This window comes from Mixophyes fleayi, chromosome 6, assembly GCF_038048845.1.
Source record: "Mixophyes fleayi isolate aMixFle1 chromosome 6, aMixFle1.hap1, whole genome shotgun sequence".
NCBI lineage: Eukaryota > Metazoa > Chordata > Amphibia > Anura > Limnodynastidae > Mixophyes > Mixophyes fleayi.
The window spans coordinates 201068000-201085932 of NC_134407.1; the positions used below are offsets into that span (position 1 = coordinate 201068000).

General features: G+C 42.3%; 1 protein-coding gene across 6 annotated transcripts in view; it reads left to right on the forward strand.

The window, feature by feature from the left end:
* CEP112 (centrosomal protein 112) overlaps nt 1–17933 on the forward strand; it is a 231435-nt gene that overhangs the window by 103191 nt on the left and 110311 nt on the right. For 5 of the 6 annotated variants that reach the window (XM_075178038.1, XM_075178043.1, XM_075178041.1 and 2 more), the window contains 2 exons: nt 413–520; nt 8467–8649. In XM_075178038.1, coding sequence (XP_075034139.1) covers nt 413–520; nt 8467–8649 — 291 coding nt within the window. The remainder of the gene's footprint in view (nt 1–412; nt 521–8466; nt 8650–17933) is intronic. The other variant, XM_075178040.1, reaches the window with a different exon arrangement.

Genomic DNA, 17933 nt, shown 5'->3' on the forward strand with positions numbered 1-17933 from the left:
TCACTGGCTCCTAGTGAATAGAAAGGCTGCAGTCTCAGTGATGTCACTGGCTCCTAGTGAATGGAAAGGCTGCAGTGTCAGTGATGTCACTGGCTCCTAGTGAATAGAAAGGCTGCCGTCTCAGTGATGTCACTGGTTCCTAGTGAATAGAAAGGCTGCAGTCTCCATTCCACTTAGTGAATAAAAAGCAGAATTGTCATGAATTCGGTCCGCAAAATGATTGCTCCCTAGCTATGTTCAGATGCACTTTAAGTGAAATATTATCAATATAATTTACTGTAGCTCTTTGTCCTAATTGCTGAACTTTTTTTCAGCATTTTCTCTAATTCCCCAATGTTGTCCTAACATGTCACGTATCATGGTTCTGAGAAGTACGGTTTCCTTATGACTTTCTTGTGTCCTTCCTGTGTAGATGGAGAAGGTGGAGGTTGACTTGAGCCAATCGAAATCTCTCCGTGAGAAGCAAAGCGTTGAGTTCAGCCGGCAGCTCGAGGACGTCAAACAGAGATATGAGCAGCAGGTAACAGACCAGCCCTCTGAGTGTTTGTATGGCTCAACCACAGAGCCGTAACTTAGAATTCTAGTGCCCTGGGCGAGAAAGACAAATGCCGCCCCCCTAGCCCTCAATTTTAACCAAATTAACCTAAAATATTCCTAAATTGCGTCCCCCTTCAGCATTGCGCCCTGGGCGGTTGCCCCTGTCATACAGCCCTAGTTACGGCCCTGGTCAACCATATGGGGGGAATCAAATATTCACCGAAATCAGGAGATTAAAGGGAATAATAGTTACACGTTGTTATTTTGCAGCATTAAGCTAAACTGGTGGAGTGTGAAGTTAGATGGGGAATGATGAGAGCTGAGGATATGAGAGAGTCTTTCTCGACTCGATGACCATTTGTCAGGGGCGAGCATGCTTTTATCCAGAATTGACACAAACGCCTCTGCCAACAATGTTTACGTCATCATAGACAAAACAAAACCTGCGCCGAATAATGAGAGTGATGTTTTTACCGGTGTCCAAAGGGGGAACACATGTTTTACAAATACTCATGTGATCACTGCCAGGATGTAGTGGAAGATCCCAAATCTGCCTTCTAGCTAAACTTGATACTTCATATAATCCAATGCAGATGGATCCCAGAATGAAAATATGTTACATAGTGTGTGTAACACTCAAAGAAAAAGAAAAAATAAACAATTTTTCCTCTCAATGTACTCACCTGTATTAGGTGTTTAGATTACCTGTAGAAATATTAGTTGTTTTTTTTATCTTCTAGTGTGCAATATGTGGCGAGATCATCATCGTCATCATTTATTTATATAGCGCCACTAATTCCGCAGCGCTGTACAGAGAACTCACTCACATCAGTCCCTGCCCCATTGGAGCTTATAGTCTAACTTCCCTAACACACACACACACACACACACACACAAAGTAGGGTCAATTTGATAGCAGCCAATTAACCTACTAGTATGTTTTTGGAGATGCGAATGACACAATAGTGTTCTCTGTGTATTGACGTGAACTTCACTTGTGAATGTATTTTACTCACCTATACAGAAGACCTACAAAGTAACGTTGTGCGTTGCCACTTCATTGACTGATAACAGACATCAGTAGAAATTGCTCACCAGAAAAACCAAGTAGTGTAACCTTTGACGAATGAATGTGATGGTGAGCTGTGAGATTGTGCTCAGTCCAGGTGTATTACATCCAGAAAGGATGTGGATTCCCCGGAATTTTGAAATCAGGGTGATGTAGTTTAATAGGGCATGATCACGGCATGGCCTAATGTGTTCTGGTTTTCTGATTCCGTAATGTTGGAAAGCATTGGGTATGACTGTGTATAGCACAATGGTCTTATGTTTTAGGGGAGTGCAGCTTTTACAGCTCAACATCACATTTATTCATCACAGATTACACTGTTTTTCCCCCTGGTTTCCATTTTTTTGAGCACTTTTCACTGATGTCTGTTATAAATCAATGAAGTGGCAACACATCGCGTTACATTGTACTCATTCACCTTTTATAGGCGACTGAAATATATACATGAGTGAAGATCACGTTACTATGCAGAGAACACTAATGTGTCTCTTTCTGCTCACCACATATTGCAGAAATATACAGCTAACTTGAACATGGTGAGTGTAAAAACTGTATATTTTCTTTTCTTTGAGTGTTACATATATTATATATTTATTATTTTGGGGTCCATCTGCACCAGATTGTTTGAAGTATCATCATATAGACACATATATAGATAGTACAAGTGATTCAGGTGCTTGTAATTCCCATGTGGCCTTTCAAGGGGAAATTGATTCCTATGATATATCAAGCTTATTATACCATTTAGGCATCTGCTTAAGTTTGCACCTGTGTGCTTAGGTGTGCCCACAGGTCTTCTCTATCTGCAGATAGATGTGCTCCTCTGTGTGTGCTTAGGTGGTCCTCCTAGAGTAGACAAGTGCTATCTGCATATAGATGTGCTCCTCTGTGTGTGCTTAGGTGGTCCTCCTAGAGTAGACGTGTGCTATCTGCAGATAGATGTGCTCCTCTGTGTGTGCTTAGGTGGTCCTCCTAGAGTAGACGTGTGCTATCTGCAGATAGATGTGCTCCTCTGTGTGTGCTTAGGTGGTCCTCCTAGAGTAGACGTGTGCTATCTGCAGATAGATGTGCTCCTCTGTGTGTGCTTAGGTGGTCCTCCTAGAGTAGACGTGTGCTATCTGCAGATAGATGTGCTCCTCTGTGTGTGCTTAGGTGGTCCTCCTAGAGTAGACGTGTGCTATCTGCAGATAGATGTGCTCCTCTGTGTGTGCTTAGGTGGTCCTCCTAGAGTAGACGTGTGCTATCTGCAGATAGATGTGCTCCTCTGTGTGTGCTTAGGTGGTCCTCCTAGAGTAGACCTGTGCTATCTGCAGATAGATGTGCTCCTCTGTGTGTGCTTAGGTGGTCCTCCTAGAGTAGACCTGTGCTATCTGCAGATAGATGTGCTCCTCTGTGTGTGCTTAGGTGGTCCTCGTAGAGTAGACGTGTGCTATCTGCAGATAGATGTGCTCCTCTGTGTGTGCTTAGGTGGTCCTCCTAGAGTAGACGTGTGCTATCTGCAGATAGATGTGCTCCTCTGTGTGCTCTTAGGTGGTCCTCGTAGAGTAGACCACAGCTATCTGCAGATAGATGTGCTCCTCTGTGTGTGCTTAGGTGGTCCTCCTAGAGTAGACGTGTGCTATCTGCAGATAGATGTGCTCCTCTGTGTGTGCTTAGGTGGTCCTCCTAGAGTAGACGTGTGCTATCTGCAGATAGATGTGCTCCTCTGTGTGCTCTTAGGTGGTCCTCCTAGAGAAGACCTGTGCTATCTGCAGATAGATGTGCTCCTCTGTGTGTCCTTAGGTGGTCCTCCTAGAGTAGACGTGTGCTATCTGCAGATAGATGTGCTCCTCTGTGTGCGCTTAGGTGGTCCTCCTAGAGTAGACGTGTGCTATCTGCAGATAGATGTGCTCCTCTGTGTGTGCTTAGGTGGTCCTCCTAGAGTAGACGTGTGCTATCTGCAGATAGATGTGCTCCTCTGTGTGCTCTTAGGTGGTCCTCGTAGAGTAGACCACAGCTATCTGCAGATAGATGTGCTCCTCTGTGTGTGCTTAGGTGGTCCTCCTAGAGTAGACCTGTGCTATCTGCAGATAGATGTGCTCCTCTGTGTGTCCTTAGGTGGTCCTCCTAGAGTAGACGTGTGCTATCTGCAGATAGATGTGCTCCTCTGTGTGCGCTTAGGTGGTCCTCCTAGAGTAGACGTGTGCTATCTGCAGATAGATGTGCTCCTCTGTGTGTGCTTAGGTGGTCCTCGTAGAGTAGACTTGTGCTATCTACAGATAGATGTGCTCCTCTGTGTGTGCTTAGGTGGTCCTCCTAGAGTAGACGTGTGCTATCTGCAGATAGATGTGCTCCTCTGTGTGCGCTTAGGTGGTCCTCCTAGAGTAGACGTGTGCTATCTGCAGATAGATGTGCTCCTCTGTGTGTGCTTAGGTGGTCCTCCTAGAGTAGACTTGTGCTATCTGCAGATAGATGTGCTGCTCTGTGTGTGCTTAGGTGGTCCTCCTAGAGTAGACTTGTGCTATCTGCAGATAGATGTGCTCCTCTGTGTGCGCTTAGGTGGTCCTCCTAGAGTAGACGTGTGCTATCTGCAGATAGATGTGCTCCTCTGTGTGTGCTTAGGTGGTCCTCCCAGCACACGTCTGCTCTATCTGCAGATCAGATAGATGTGGTCCTCTCTGCCCACTTCATCATCATCATTTATTTACATAGCGCTGTACAGAGAACTCCCTAACATCAGTCCCTGCCCCATTGGAGCTTACAGTCTAAATTCCCTAACATACACACACACACACACAGACACACACACAGGGAGACAGACAGAGGGAGAGACTAGGGTCAATTTGATAGCAGCCAATTAACCTACCAGTATGTTTTTGGATTGTGGGAGAAACCAGAGCACCCGGAGGAAACCCACGCAAACACGGGGAGAACATACAAACTCCACACAGATAAGGCCATGGTCGGGAATCGAACTCATTACCCAAGTGCCGTGAGGCAGAAGTGCTAACCACTGAGCCACGGTGCTGCCCACTTCTGCTCTCAGATGACTGCTCTGCAGATAGATGTGCTCCTCTGTGTACAGAGAGGATGAAAAATCTTAAGCTCCGCACTGTATAAAAGTGTAAACGTCACATCAAAGTCCAAACTTTTACCACTTTAGAACCACCCCTTTCAATTAACTTATCTTCTCATTTTTCCTCCTACAATACTGCTCAGTTTATTGAGCATTAAAAGATTAACCTAATCACGATAGTGAAGGGACATCTGGTCTGTCCTTATTACACATGGCACTTTTAGTTTTTGAAGCTTTTTTTTAATGGTGGGCAAAGTGCACAGAGAAATGTGCTTCTCCACCGAAGTGCCTGGATGGTGCACGATGTGTCCCATTAATAGTATGGGACAAGACCCGACCTGCCAGTTCATAGCTGGTATAAGAGTGAAAATGGCTGTGCATCCTTCCGCAAATCGCTTTTTGTACTAATCTAGAAAACTAAACGCACCAGTGCGCCAACTTCTCCTTTCAACTGGCGCAAACTCCTCTGCCAACGTCACTCTTTTCCTTGGTAAACTTATGCGCTCTGGCAGAAATCTAGGTGGTCTTGAACCCACAGCACCTCCAAAGAGAATTTTGGGCTGATCCTGGCCCAGTTTGTTTTGCAGAAGGTCAATAAAACTTATTATCTGTTTGGATGTTTTGATTACAGTACATTTTATTTTGCACTGGGTAATTAAATAAGCTTTTTGGGAGATCATCTATGACTGGGGCTTTCTATATGTCCATGTCACAATATTAGAGGATATCTGAGCTCCTACTTTGACTCCATCCCCCCTTTACGGGGCATGTGATGTGTCTTCATTAGCTGCCAGAAACTCATCTTTTCTTCTGTCAGTGAGGTATAGGGCCTCAGAGCTGACGTTACTTAGTTTTCTCTCTTTTCAAGCGTGTGTTTACATAAACTTGTCTTGCGCTCAGCATGCAGCTAGCAGACCAAACACCATCCATCTTGTAACGGTTGGTGTGTATGTCTTTCATACATCTGCTGAAGATACGGGACCTCAGATACTGGCAGGATAGTATCTGAACATGTAGATGTTTGTATCATCCAGAACCTAATAGTTCATCTCATTACAGAACATCATTACCGTTAATAATTTATTAACTGTTATTTTACTGATCTCTGTGGAGATCAGCAGAACATTGGTCCATTCCATCAACCCCTGACAGATACAGATGTGCTGAACATTCTTCTGTTTAGTCTAATCCCTGAACAGATATGTATTAATGTAGCCTGCAGATTGTCATCTTACTGACCTAGATACCTGCAGAACATTGCCCTGCTCCTTCTACCCCCTTGATATTTATTTTGACCCCCTCTCTGCAGCTTTGTCTCTCTCATACTGAAGCTTCATTCCTGCCCAATCACTACTTTAATAGTCCCACTACAAATTTGCCAAAGTAGAGTTAGGTTAAAAAAAATTGTTAATAACATAAATTGTTAATATAAAGTTTTTAGCAGCATATAAATATCTAAAATCATTTTAAGACCATGCCAGTTAAAATAACAACCACAAAACCTAGAATTGACTAAAGTTACCTCCAGATTCAACGTTTCCTAAATATTTTCAAAATGTTTGAATACGGTTGGGTGGATTTCACAATAGGCATAAAGGGCCTGATTCATTAAGGATCTTAAATGAAGAGGATCCTTATTTCAGTCTCCTGGACAAAACCATCTTACACTGCAAGGGGTGCAAATGTGTGTTCTGTTTTGCACATAAGTTAAATACTGACTGTTTTTTCATGTAGCACACAAATACTTGATAGCTTATTTGGACACTGAAATGTAAAGTTGATATTTGTGTGCTACATGAAAAACATACAAACTCCTCACAGATAAGGCCATGGTCGGAAATTGAACTCATGACCCCAATGCTGCAACACAGAAATGCTAACCACTACGCCACCGTGCACATTGTTTATCTCTCCTAGCTGTCTGAGGCTTGGCAATAAATATATATATACATATATACATATATATATATATATATATATATATATATATATATATATATATATATATGCAAACATCTGCTCCATTATTGGATACATGAGGTATATTTCATTTTGCTGAATTTGAAGCAAACGTGACATTTGTAACATTACGAAGTTCAAATAAGCCAATCCTTCATGTTGTCAGAGTTCTGTTTTATATTCCAGTTAATTCACAGACATCACTTTTCATCTCGTTGCCATAGTTCATGTATGTAAAAGGGTTGTGATCCACTCCAAACAGCTACAGTGTCACTAAATAGCATTCAGCACTAGTCTTACATACCAGTCATTCCATTTTTGTAGTGTCATTGTTTCAGCGATTGGGCTAATTGTCAGGATGCGCTGTAATAACAAAGCATGGTAGAGAGTGATTAATGTAAATCTTAGCAGGAGTGTCACAGCATGTCGATGTAGGAGGCCCAAGCTGATAGATAGACATCCGTCCTGTTTTATCTCCCCCCCCCCCCCCCCATATCATAATAACATTAAATGGTAAGACCCGAGCGCCCCGGTATCATTTCCATATCCTTCCCCAGTGAAGACGCCTCTTTTCACCCTCCCTTTAAAGCGCTTTTATCACCAGAGCTGCTGATCCACGTATCCCAATACAAGCATCACACTCTTGGTTCCTGTCTCTTCACTCAAACCAAGACGTCCCCAGGCTCCATGAGATGCTCCACGGAATGTGCCTGTAGGAAGCGGCTGCACAGCTGTACCATACAGTTCAGGCATTATCGTCTCTTAAACAGGATCAAGTTATGAACCGGCTTATGTGCATAGTCCTTTCTGTCCCTGGATTCTCACGCTAAAGATTGAGAAAAGATATGGTGTTGATAATTGGCCTCCCCTTTTCTCTCTCTTCTTTTTTTTTTAATTCATCTCTTCCCAAAATCCACCAAAACTGAAGAGAAGTCTAAGTGACTGCTGCTAGCAGCTGTGTGGCCTAGAGATTGCCGGGGAGGCTGGCTTCCTGCCGTCTCTGCTTCAAAGACAGCTTGGATGCTTGTAGACTGCAGGCCAGGTAGGGTGTCTTTATACCCAGTCTGTGAGGATTAGTATCAAAGCAGGAGCAGCCTGGCCCACCGTCTCGTCTTGCCATTCACACCCGGCTGGGAGAAGCTGCGACTCACTGAGGTCACAGCATCCAGGGTGAGGAGGACTGGGAAAATATCCTGAGAATAGAAGGCTTTATGAGAATCCATGGCGCAGCCATGAAAACAGCAGGTGTCCCCTGCAAACACATTCATCTCTTCATGTCGCTATACAGTAGCTGACAACAAGATAATAGGGCTTTGTTTGGTTAATTATCTTTGCAGAAAAAAATTACAACTGTACTTTTATCCAAAAGGACAGAATTGAGCTTTAAAGGTCGTCTTAACCTAAAAACCCTACAGAAATGTAATGATAAAACCCACAGATTTGTTTTTTCCACCCATTTCATTTTCCGAAGCGCTGATTCCACAATGTTACTTATCATTCACAGGGATTTATGGGTTAAGCAGCAGGAAAGAAATCTTTACATTGCACCGTGCGTTAACTTGTATTATTTCGCCACTTTTCCTCTTTTTGGCTTTGGTTTTTGGAATTTTTTTATATTTTTTTTTTTATGCTTTCTTTGCGGGTATGGGGTTGCCAAAATGGGCAGGACGTATGGTGAATTTGATGACTGTATATTTAGGACATATGGAATGATGTTTGAGGGGCATGTGGAAGGAGGGGTTGTTTTGGAAGGGGGGGCATTGGAGGCAGAGATGAGGCACTGCATGAGTTGTCATGGTGATAAGGATGTTCCAGTGATGAACTGTACTCTCTGTTGTCCAATCAGATTGTGGAGTTGAAGCTGGAGCATGAACAGAAGAAAACATACCTTATCCAGCAGCACAGCACCGAGAAAGACAACATCATGAAGGACCATGATCAGGAAATCAGTCGGCTGGAGAAACAGTTCAAGAACACCATGTTAGAGCACGAGAGGAATGCACAGGCGTGGAGAGAGCGAAACGCACAGGTAACCACATCTGCACAGAACGGTATGCCGGCGCTAGGCTTGCCTCTACGTCTGCGGCTGCTGTGCTAGAAACGAATGCTCTTCGCCTTGCTGCGTTCCCCCAACAGGGTGCAGGTTAATAAATACCTCCTAAATTATTTCATTTTAATTGGTAATGTCAACCATATGCGGCCGATTGCGTGTCTGGCGTTTTAAGATTTCCTATCTTCCCCATCCGCTGTTAGGTGGAGGCAGTTTTATCTTCTCCCTCCCATACTGTGTGTGAAACCACAGGTAGCCAGATTAAGAGTCCCGTGGTGCCTTGATACTCGGCTTCATGTTCTTTTATAATGAATTGGCTTAGTGTTTGGGGGTGGTGTGATACAGTGCCTGCTTTGCCTCTAATAAACCATCTGCCTTAGCTTCTCAGCCCCGGAATCAGCATGGAGCAAAACACTTCTTTTTCCCCACTCACCTTTTATCACTTGGCAGGTAACCGTAACGTGCCGGATGACAACCCCGGCTCGTATTATGTCTGCCCATCTACTGTGTGGATCTTATTATCCTAGCTGACAGGCTGCCCTGTATTATACTCATATTATATGGATTGTATCACTTACTCCCGCTCCCCTAGAAATATTGGCTGGTGCGCTCCCTGTTGGAAGCCGTTTTTCAGAATAACCCCCGGCTGTGATCTGATTTGATGCTATGGATGTGCAGACGGACGTAGGGCTGTCAGCTGGGACAATAACCTTCAGCAGATGACATTTATACTGGAAGGCCAGTAATCTATCTGCATAAACATGTAGGCTTCACTTGGCGATGTGTGCAACCTTCTGGTCTGTGTACAGTGGTATAAGCCACTATGCCTTCTATACACAGGAGGTTGGTGTGCAGGGTCCACGGTTAAGACCAAAGTGAGATTATTAAATTAATTTATATACGTTCTGTAAGATCTAATCCAGTAGCCAAAACGGACAATAGATACTGACTGTCATTTACAATATCATTATAACGCAAATTATCTTGCTGCAGTAAAAAAAAAAAATATATATATCTATATATCCATATATGTTCAGTGTATATGAAGGTACCAGCACAGGCTTGGCAAGAATATCAAAACATTTATTAGAGTATGAAATACGTTACAGAGTCATGGCCAACGATCGTTTTGGCGTTCTACACTTATTTATATTTATGTGTAATATATATATTTGATATATGTATGGTATGATACATGTGATTTCTGCACAAGAGAAGTGGAAACCATATTTGAGACGACCTATCTTATACACAAGTTTGTCTGAATGTGTCAGTTGTTCTGTAGAGCTACCATGCACATATATATAATATATATTGGAGAAGAGAGGGAGTTTGTTTTTCAGATTAAGTCAGTGGACACTGTGACGGAATATGGTGGAAGTAGAGCGCTGTGAGTGAGTCCTCCCTTACTAAGTGACTGCTTTTATTTTCCATATCTCTATTATTGTCATTAACAATCAGACCGTATAATCTACCTTTTTCAGCATGTTCTCTGTTCCAAGGGACCTATTCTACATCTCTTGTTATTCAGTTGTCTTTAGAGCAGGATAATGATGTTATTTGTCCTCACTCTGGGAATATCCTTTCTCTGGATCTTTATCTTTAGTCCCACCACTTCCATCAAAGCCTTCTCAGATTAATATTTCTTCATCAGGTCTATAAACCCACCACTTCCAGAATAAAACTTGCAATATTAATGTACCTTCTTCATAGCTATAGGCCTGCTGCTCTTGCAAGAACCTTCTCATATTAATATTTCTTCATTGCGTCTGTAGAACCTACCTCTTCCATATATGTGTACTGGATCCGTAGACCCACCCACTCCACAAGAACTTTATTACTATTAATATTTCTTCATTTGGTCTGTAGACCTGCAACTTCCGCAAAAAAACCTTTTCATAATAATTCTCTTCAATGAATCTATCAACCTACCTACACCTGCAAAAACCTTCTAATATTTATCTCTTCACTGGATCTACAGACCCTTTTCCACAAGAACCTTCCCATAATAATATCTATTTGCTGGACCTATGGACCACCCACTCCATCAAGAACCTTATTTCTAGTTAGTATCTCTTTACTGAATCTATAGACCTACCCACTCCCTTAAGAACCTTATTTCATATTAATATCTCTTCATTGTATCTATAGATCTGCCAAGTCTTGCCAAGAACATCATGTATAGTAATCTCTTTACACTAGATCACCAACATATCTACACTCCAGCGAATTCATCTCACATTATATCTTTATAGGGTCATAGTGATAACTTTTAGTTGGGTTCATCAGTATGTCCATATCCTTAAGAGACTGGTCCTGTGTCTCATCATTTGGATTTATAGACTCATCTTTTCTTTCAGGAGCAACATCTTAGATTAACATCTCTTATCTAGTTTTCTCACTGTGGCTACCACCAGAATTTGGTGCTATTTCACTTCATTGGCTTAATAGACATATTGATTCCTGCAATAACATTATATCATGTTGTCATCCCATCATGTGAACCCACTTGTGAACTCAAATCTTACCTAATGTTCTTCCGTTGGGGTTTTAAAGCACTAGCTGCAGAACATGTTCTGATATTGGCATGTCTTCACTAGTATTCTATATCTTTATATATTTAGATAAGCGTGACATCCAGCCAACGTCTTATGTTATCGTCTGGTTTTAAATGTAACCAATCCTAATAAAACGTTCACTCCTAATAAAACCTGTCCATATATCTCTATACCTGGTGTACAAGTAATTATTTTGCAATAAGTAAATAGCCATTGGTCTAAATCTCTGCACTAGATTTAACATCCACAGAAACACGCCCCTTTTATAGTTTATTTCTTGTTTGCGCTCATATTTTATTTTTCTCTAGAGCATGATCTAAAATGGGATTTATGATTAAATCCACTTCAAGCAGGATCTACTCTTATATTTATGAAGTTCCTAAGCATGTCAAATCCAGCTTGAACCTGATGATTTAAAAAAATAAAACAAAGTACTACTTTGTTCACGCTATGTGTAATCCCACAAATACATCGTTTTACAAATTCATATTTCTTAATCAATTTATAATCTATGCTACAAGAACACAAGGCTTATGTCTACTTCTTCTCAGTGGGTTCACATCTCTTTATTAGGTTTTCACAATTCAAGATAATCTTCTCTTTTATAGCTCTTCATATCGAGAACAAAAATACTTCACTATGGAGTCCAACTAGTTCACGTCTTTACTTCATGGCCACTCCAACAAAAACATGGCCTTATTTCTTGCCTACTCTAAAAAAAAAAACACCAAAAAACCATGGCCTTACTTCATGTCCAATCTAACAAGAACATGGCCTTACTTCATGTCCAATCTAACAAGAACATGGCCTTACTTCTTGCCTTCTCTAATAAAAACATGGTTGTACTTCATGTCCACTCAAACAAGAACATGGGTGTACTTCATGTCCACTCTAACAAGAACATGGCCTTACTTCTTGCCTTCTCTAATAAAAACATGGCTGTACTTCATGTTCACTCCAAATGAGCATGGCCGTACTTAATTTCCACTCTAACAAGAACATGGCCGTACTTCGTGTCCACTTTAACAAGTACATCATCGTACTTCATTTCCACTCCAAAAGCATGGCCGTACTTTATGTCCACTCCAGCAAGAACATGGCTGTACTTCATGTTCACTCCAATAAAGAGTATGGCCGCACTTCATGTCCACTCCAACAAGAACATGGTCGTACTTCATTTCCACTCTAACAAGAACATGGTCGTACTTCATTTCCACTCCAACAAGAACATGATCGTACTTCATTTCCACTCCAACAAGAACATGGTCATACTTCATGTCCACTCTATCAAGAACATATGCTTTGTTCATGTTCACTCGAGCAACAACATGTCCTATGTTATGTTTACTCCAACATCCACAAAATGATAGATCTGAAACAATTCTTTTATGCCAGTTGATACAGGAAGATGTCTTAACACCAGTCCATTATCTACTTACTTGTGAATACTCTCATTTGAACATTATCCTGCATCTGAAGCCGTTCTACACATTATCTGCTCCCTAGAGCAAAACCTCTCCCACAAGAATAGCTTAATGCATTTAATAGTCATTTTTCTTAGTTGCTCTTTTACAAATCATTGTCCCGTTTTCAAAAATCTCTCTGGAGGATTGACAGATATGTCTGCCAGACACAGTCTGCTATGCACACACAGACTTTTAGGGGGTAGAAAGATGGGGAGCATGTCACACTGCAGACAGAGCTCAGAGTCCCAAAGACTCTTTACACACTACATCATGTGCCTTGTGACTGTGGTTGCCATGGTAGCCTATGACACTGCGCAGAATAATAAATCATTAATAGCAGCTGGGAAAAAAAACAAGGGAAATTTGTAAATACAACCATTCTTCTTATAGACTTCCAAGTGATTTATGTTTAAACACATTTCTTTCATGGGATTGCTGTTTTAAGTAGTCAAAGATGTCTTCACTTCGGCTCAAATATATTAGTAGTGAGCATATTGTGTTCTCGAGTGTTCCCTGTCTGGCTCACAGGATTCGACTCACCATTCTGTTTTTTGTGGCATTACTCAGGAGATGTGAAGCTTTTCAGAATCGCACAAGAAAAAACTAGCAAGGTGTGTAGTATTGAAAATTATTGTAAAATGAAGGAATGAGGACACAGTACGGTGTAATGAAAGATGATGGATTTAACAAGTTGTGTAACACTCACAGTGAGTGTGAATGGAGGAAGAAGGCCCATAAAGATGTGGAGCGCTCAGAGTTAGTGTGAATGTAACAGAAAGGGCCCAGCAACAAGTTCAGCTCTCAAGAGTGAGTGTGAATGGAGGAGGACGAGCCCAGTAAAGTGTGTGGCACACTAAGGGGTATATTTACTAGGCTGCGGGTTTGAAAAAGTTGAGATGTTGCCTATAGCAACCAATCAGACTCTAGCTGTTATTTTGTAGAATGTACGAAATAAATGACAGCTAGAATCTGATTGGTTGCTAGAGGCAACATCTAAGTGTTCATTGGTAGGAGAAGCTAGACTTGAACAACAACATGAGGAACACTCAAAGTGAGTGTGCAAGAAGTAAGAAAGAGTATTAGAGAAAGAAAGAGAGTGGTCAGAGTATGTGAAATGGATAGTTAAGGATTTTAGTTGGGTTGCGCTCAAGAATGTAATTGAATTGAAAATGTAAGTGAATGGAATTTGATAGCCTTACAATGAAGGCAGTAGGAGAAGGGGCGGTATGGCATACCACCGTATACACCGCCACTTCCACCACTGATGTATATGTTATGGGGAGCACAGTGGCTTAGTGGTTAGCACTTCTGCTTCACAGCACTGGGGTCATGAGTTCATTTCCTGACCATGGCCTTATCTGTGTGGAGTTTGTATGTTCTCCCCAAATTTGTTTGGGTTTCTTCTGGGTGCTCCGGTTTCCTCCCAGACTCTAAAAACATACTAGTAGGTTAATTGGCTGCTATTAAATTGACCTTAGTCTCTCTCTCTCTCTCTCTCTCTCTCTGTCACTTTCTGTGTGTGTTAGGGAATTTATACTGTAAGCTCCCATGGGGCAGGGACTGATGTCAGTGAGTTCTCCGTACAGCGCTGTGGAATTAGTGGCGCTATATAAATAGCTGATGATGAGGATAATATAGAGATAGACAGATATCTGTGTGCGGATAATATATAAAATATTTTATATATATATATATATATATATATATATATATATATATATATATATATATATATATATATATATATATATATATATATTCTTTTGAATATTGTAGAGCATGCGATCAATTACTTTGGATTGCTGTGTACCATCCTGTTTCTATCTCACACACATAGGGATATTTAAAGATTAAAGGATCTCTGAGAAATGTGTTTTTGGGTCTGTGCTATAACTCTGGCGATGGATTCTCACTAATGAGCATCCATCTCATATCATCCTTTGGTCCTGAAGACATGCTGATGCTGTTTAATTATTTCTGGTTTTACCTATTAAGCAAGGGCTGTTATTAAATGATAAAACGACAGTTCACTCTGCGCCATCACCAGGCTCTAATTTTCCTTGAGTGAGCAAAATCAAACACAGATTTAGAAATATGCTCCAGTTGTAAATTTGCTTAAAACTGAACTAAATTATTCCCCCCAGTATATGGCATGTCATTATATCTTAATTGTTGTGATGGTGAATAAAGTGCGTTTCAAAAGTTTAGAGATTAAAATTAGTAAATGGTTCTCCAATGTCACAGCAGGTATCATTCAAGGAGACAAATGTGTAGGAGCAAATTATCAGCGCCTTTCTCTTGCGTCAGCAAGTTGGATAAAGGAATCCTCTTCATTTATTCTGAATTAAGTATATCAGTAGTGATGAATTCAAATCCACTGTGCGAGTACAGGAATTTTTTGCCATCTGCATGTCTGTTTTTATCCTTGTGATTGATGAAAGTACATGAAACTCGACCAGAGTTTCAATTTTAAGTAACAATAACTTAATGTTTTAAAACAACTTGCTTGCTTTATGAATATTTAAAGGGTATCTGTAAAGAAGTTTTGGAAAACCTTACATCAGTAGGACAGTCTGAGTAAAGTCTAATTCCAGTGTACAATTATTAATCCGCACACTGAGCTTGAGAACTTCCATAATACTTCCCACACCTTCCTTTTTTAGGCTCTATTTAAATTGGCTGTTGGGGCGGGCTCAGGGTCTTGTGAAATTAGTCTTATGACTATGAGATGCAGCAGGCCGTGGCTATGAGGGAACAGGCCGTGGCTATGAGGGAACAGGCCGTGGCTATGAGGGAACAGGCCGTGGCTATGAGGGAACAGGCCGTGGCTATGAGGGAACAGGCCGTGGCTATGATGCAGCAGGCCATGGTTAGGAGGTAACAGGGCGTGGCTATGAGGCGGCAGGCCGTGGCTATGAGGCGGCAGGCCGTGGCTATGAGGCAACAGGGCGTGGCTATGAGGCGGCAGGCCGTGGTTAGGAGGTAACAGGCCGTGGCTATAAGGCGGCAGGCCGTGGCTATGAGGCGGCAGGCCGTGGTTAGGAGGTAACAGGCCGTGGCTATGAGGCGGCAGGCCGTGGCTATGAGGCGGCAGGTCGTGGCTATGAGGCGGCAGGCCGTGGCTATGAGGCGGCAGGCCGTGGTTAGGAGGTAACAGGCCGTGGCTATGAGGCGGCAGGCCGTGGCTATGAGGCGGCAGGCCGTGGCTATGAGGTAACAGGGCGTGGCTATGAGGTAACAGGGCGTGGCTATGAGGCGGCAGTCCGTGGCTATGAGGCGGCAGGCCGTGGCTATGAGGCGGCAGGCCGTGGCTATGAGGCGGCAGGCTGTGTCTATGAGGTAACAGGGCGTGGCTATGAGGCGGCAGGCCGTGGCTATGGGGTAACAGGGCGTGGCTATGAGGTAACAGGGCGTGGCTATGATGCGGCAGGCTGTGGCTATGAGGCGGCAGTCCGTGGCTATGAGGCGGCAGTCCGTGGCTATGAGGCGGCAGGCCGTGGCTATGAGGCGGCAGGCCGTGGCTATGAGGCGGCAGTCCGTGGCTATGAGGCGGCAGGCCGTGGCTATGAGGCGGCAGGCCGTGGCTATGAGGCGGCAGGCCGTGGCTATGAGGTAACAGGCCGTGGCTATGATGCGGCAGGCTGTGGCTATGAGGTAACAGGGCGTGGCTATGAGGCGGAAGGCCGTGGCTATGAGGTAACAGGGCGTGGCTATGAGGCGGCAGGCCGTGGCTATGAGGTAACAGCAGGGCGTGGCTATGAGGCGGAAGGCCGTGGCTATGAGGTAACAGGGCGTGGCTATGAGGCGGCAGGCCGTGGCTATGAGGCGGCAGGCCGTGGCTATGATGCGGCAGGCCGTGACTATCATGTAAGAAGCTGTTTCTCAGGAGCACACCACTCGTGGTCCAGGGGCTGTATACTCTCTCATGTAATAATAATCATAGCTTCCCATAAGATGGCTGACATGTAAAAAGATGAACATGGAAACTATACTTCTGTAACACATAATACATGTAACATGTTTAATATGCCGTTTTGTGTAGGTGACATCCCCACTTTAAATATCATCAATATCATATTTATAACATCCAATTTCCTTTATATTATTTTATATTTAATTTTTATTAAGAATGTTTTGTTGAACAGAATTGATTGAAACATAATTTAAAAACATAGATAAACTGCCATCCACGCGTGGTGGCACGTGGAGTCCTAATACTGGTACCCCTCACACTGGGCACGGTTACGCCATTGGGAGCCAGATGGTTTGCTCTGTGTTGTGAATGAAGCACACATAGGGCCAGCACTTTGTATTGTACTTGTTTGTAATGTATGTGCAGCCTTTACTAATTATACAGCTCTGCATAAGACGTCGGCAATTTATAAATAATCTACACTAAATGTACTTAATAATCCGTCAGTCATCCAGCCGTTGTGGTGAGTCTCTTGGCGGGTATCTTTGTGCTATATGTGGCGTATATTGATTGGCATGTGCTAGGTGATGGCGTTCCTCTTTATTGTTGCATAATATTTAAGAGATGGAAATATTTAAGAGTTGAAACTTGTGGCACTCTTGGTGTAAATGATGACATTTCACAGGCTGATGCAGTATTATGATTTGAATAAAAAAATGTAGAATTCCTACATACTTAAAAGATACTTAACTATCCTTTTAAAGAAAAACATTGGAGATGGGATTGTTGCTTTAGAATATTGGACTATATACACAAAAACGGCTGCATTGTAAAACAAATGATCTCATTGCTGTCATATTCACAAATGTGCATCTGTTTTGACAACATGGAATGCATTTGTTTTTAAATCCCTCAATAAAAGCATTTTTATGTTTTGTTTTAAGTCAAACTTCTTACAAAAATCTCAGACCTATCCTGGCGCAAGTTAAGACACACCCACGTTTTAAGACCTCTATCAGAAACGTGTCTTCGTCGTAGTAAAAGTTAAACCAAAAAAACAGTTATTTTCACATCATTTCCCAACCACCAATTTTATAACTTCAGCTCTGTAACCTTCATGTGAAGCGTCTGTCTGGTCATTGCTGCTGGATGACTCTAACATTTAGTATTAGGTGTGTTTGTCACACATTTTAAAATAAATGAGTGATATTCAAAACCGAGTGCACGGACATTTTCTGTAGCCTGAGGAATCGGCTGCTGGTCTTATGAAGTCTGTGACTATAGGAAATGTATCTGGAGCGGATGTTTATAATTTTAGCAGTCACC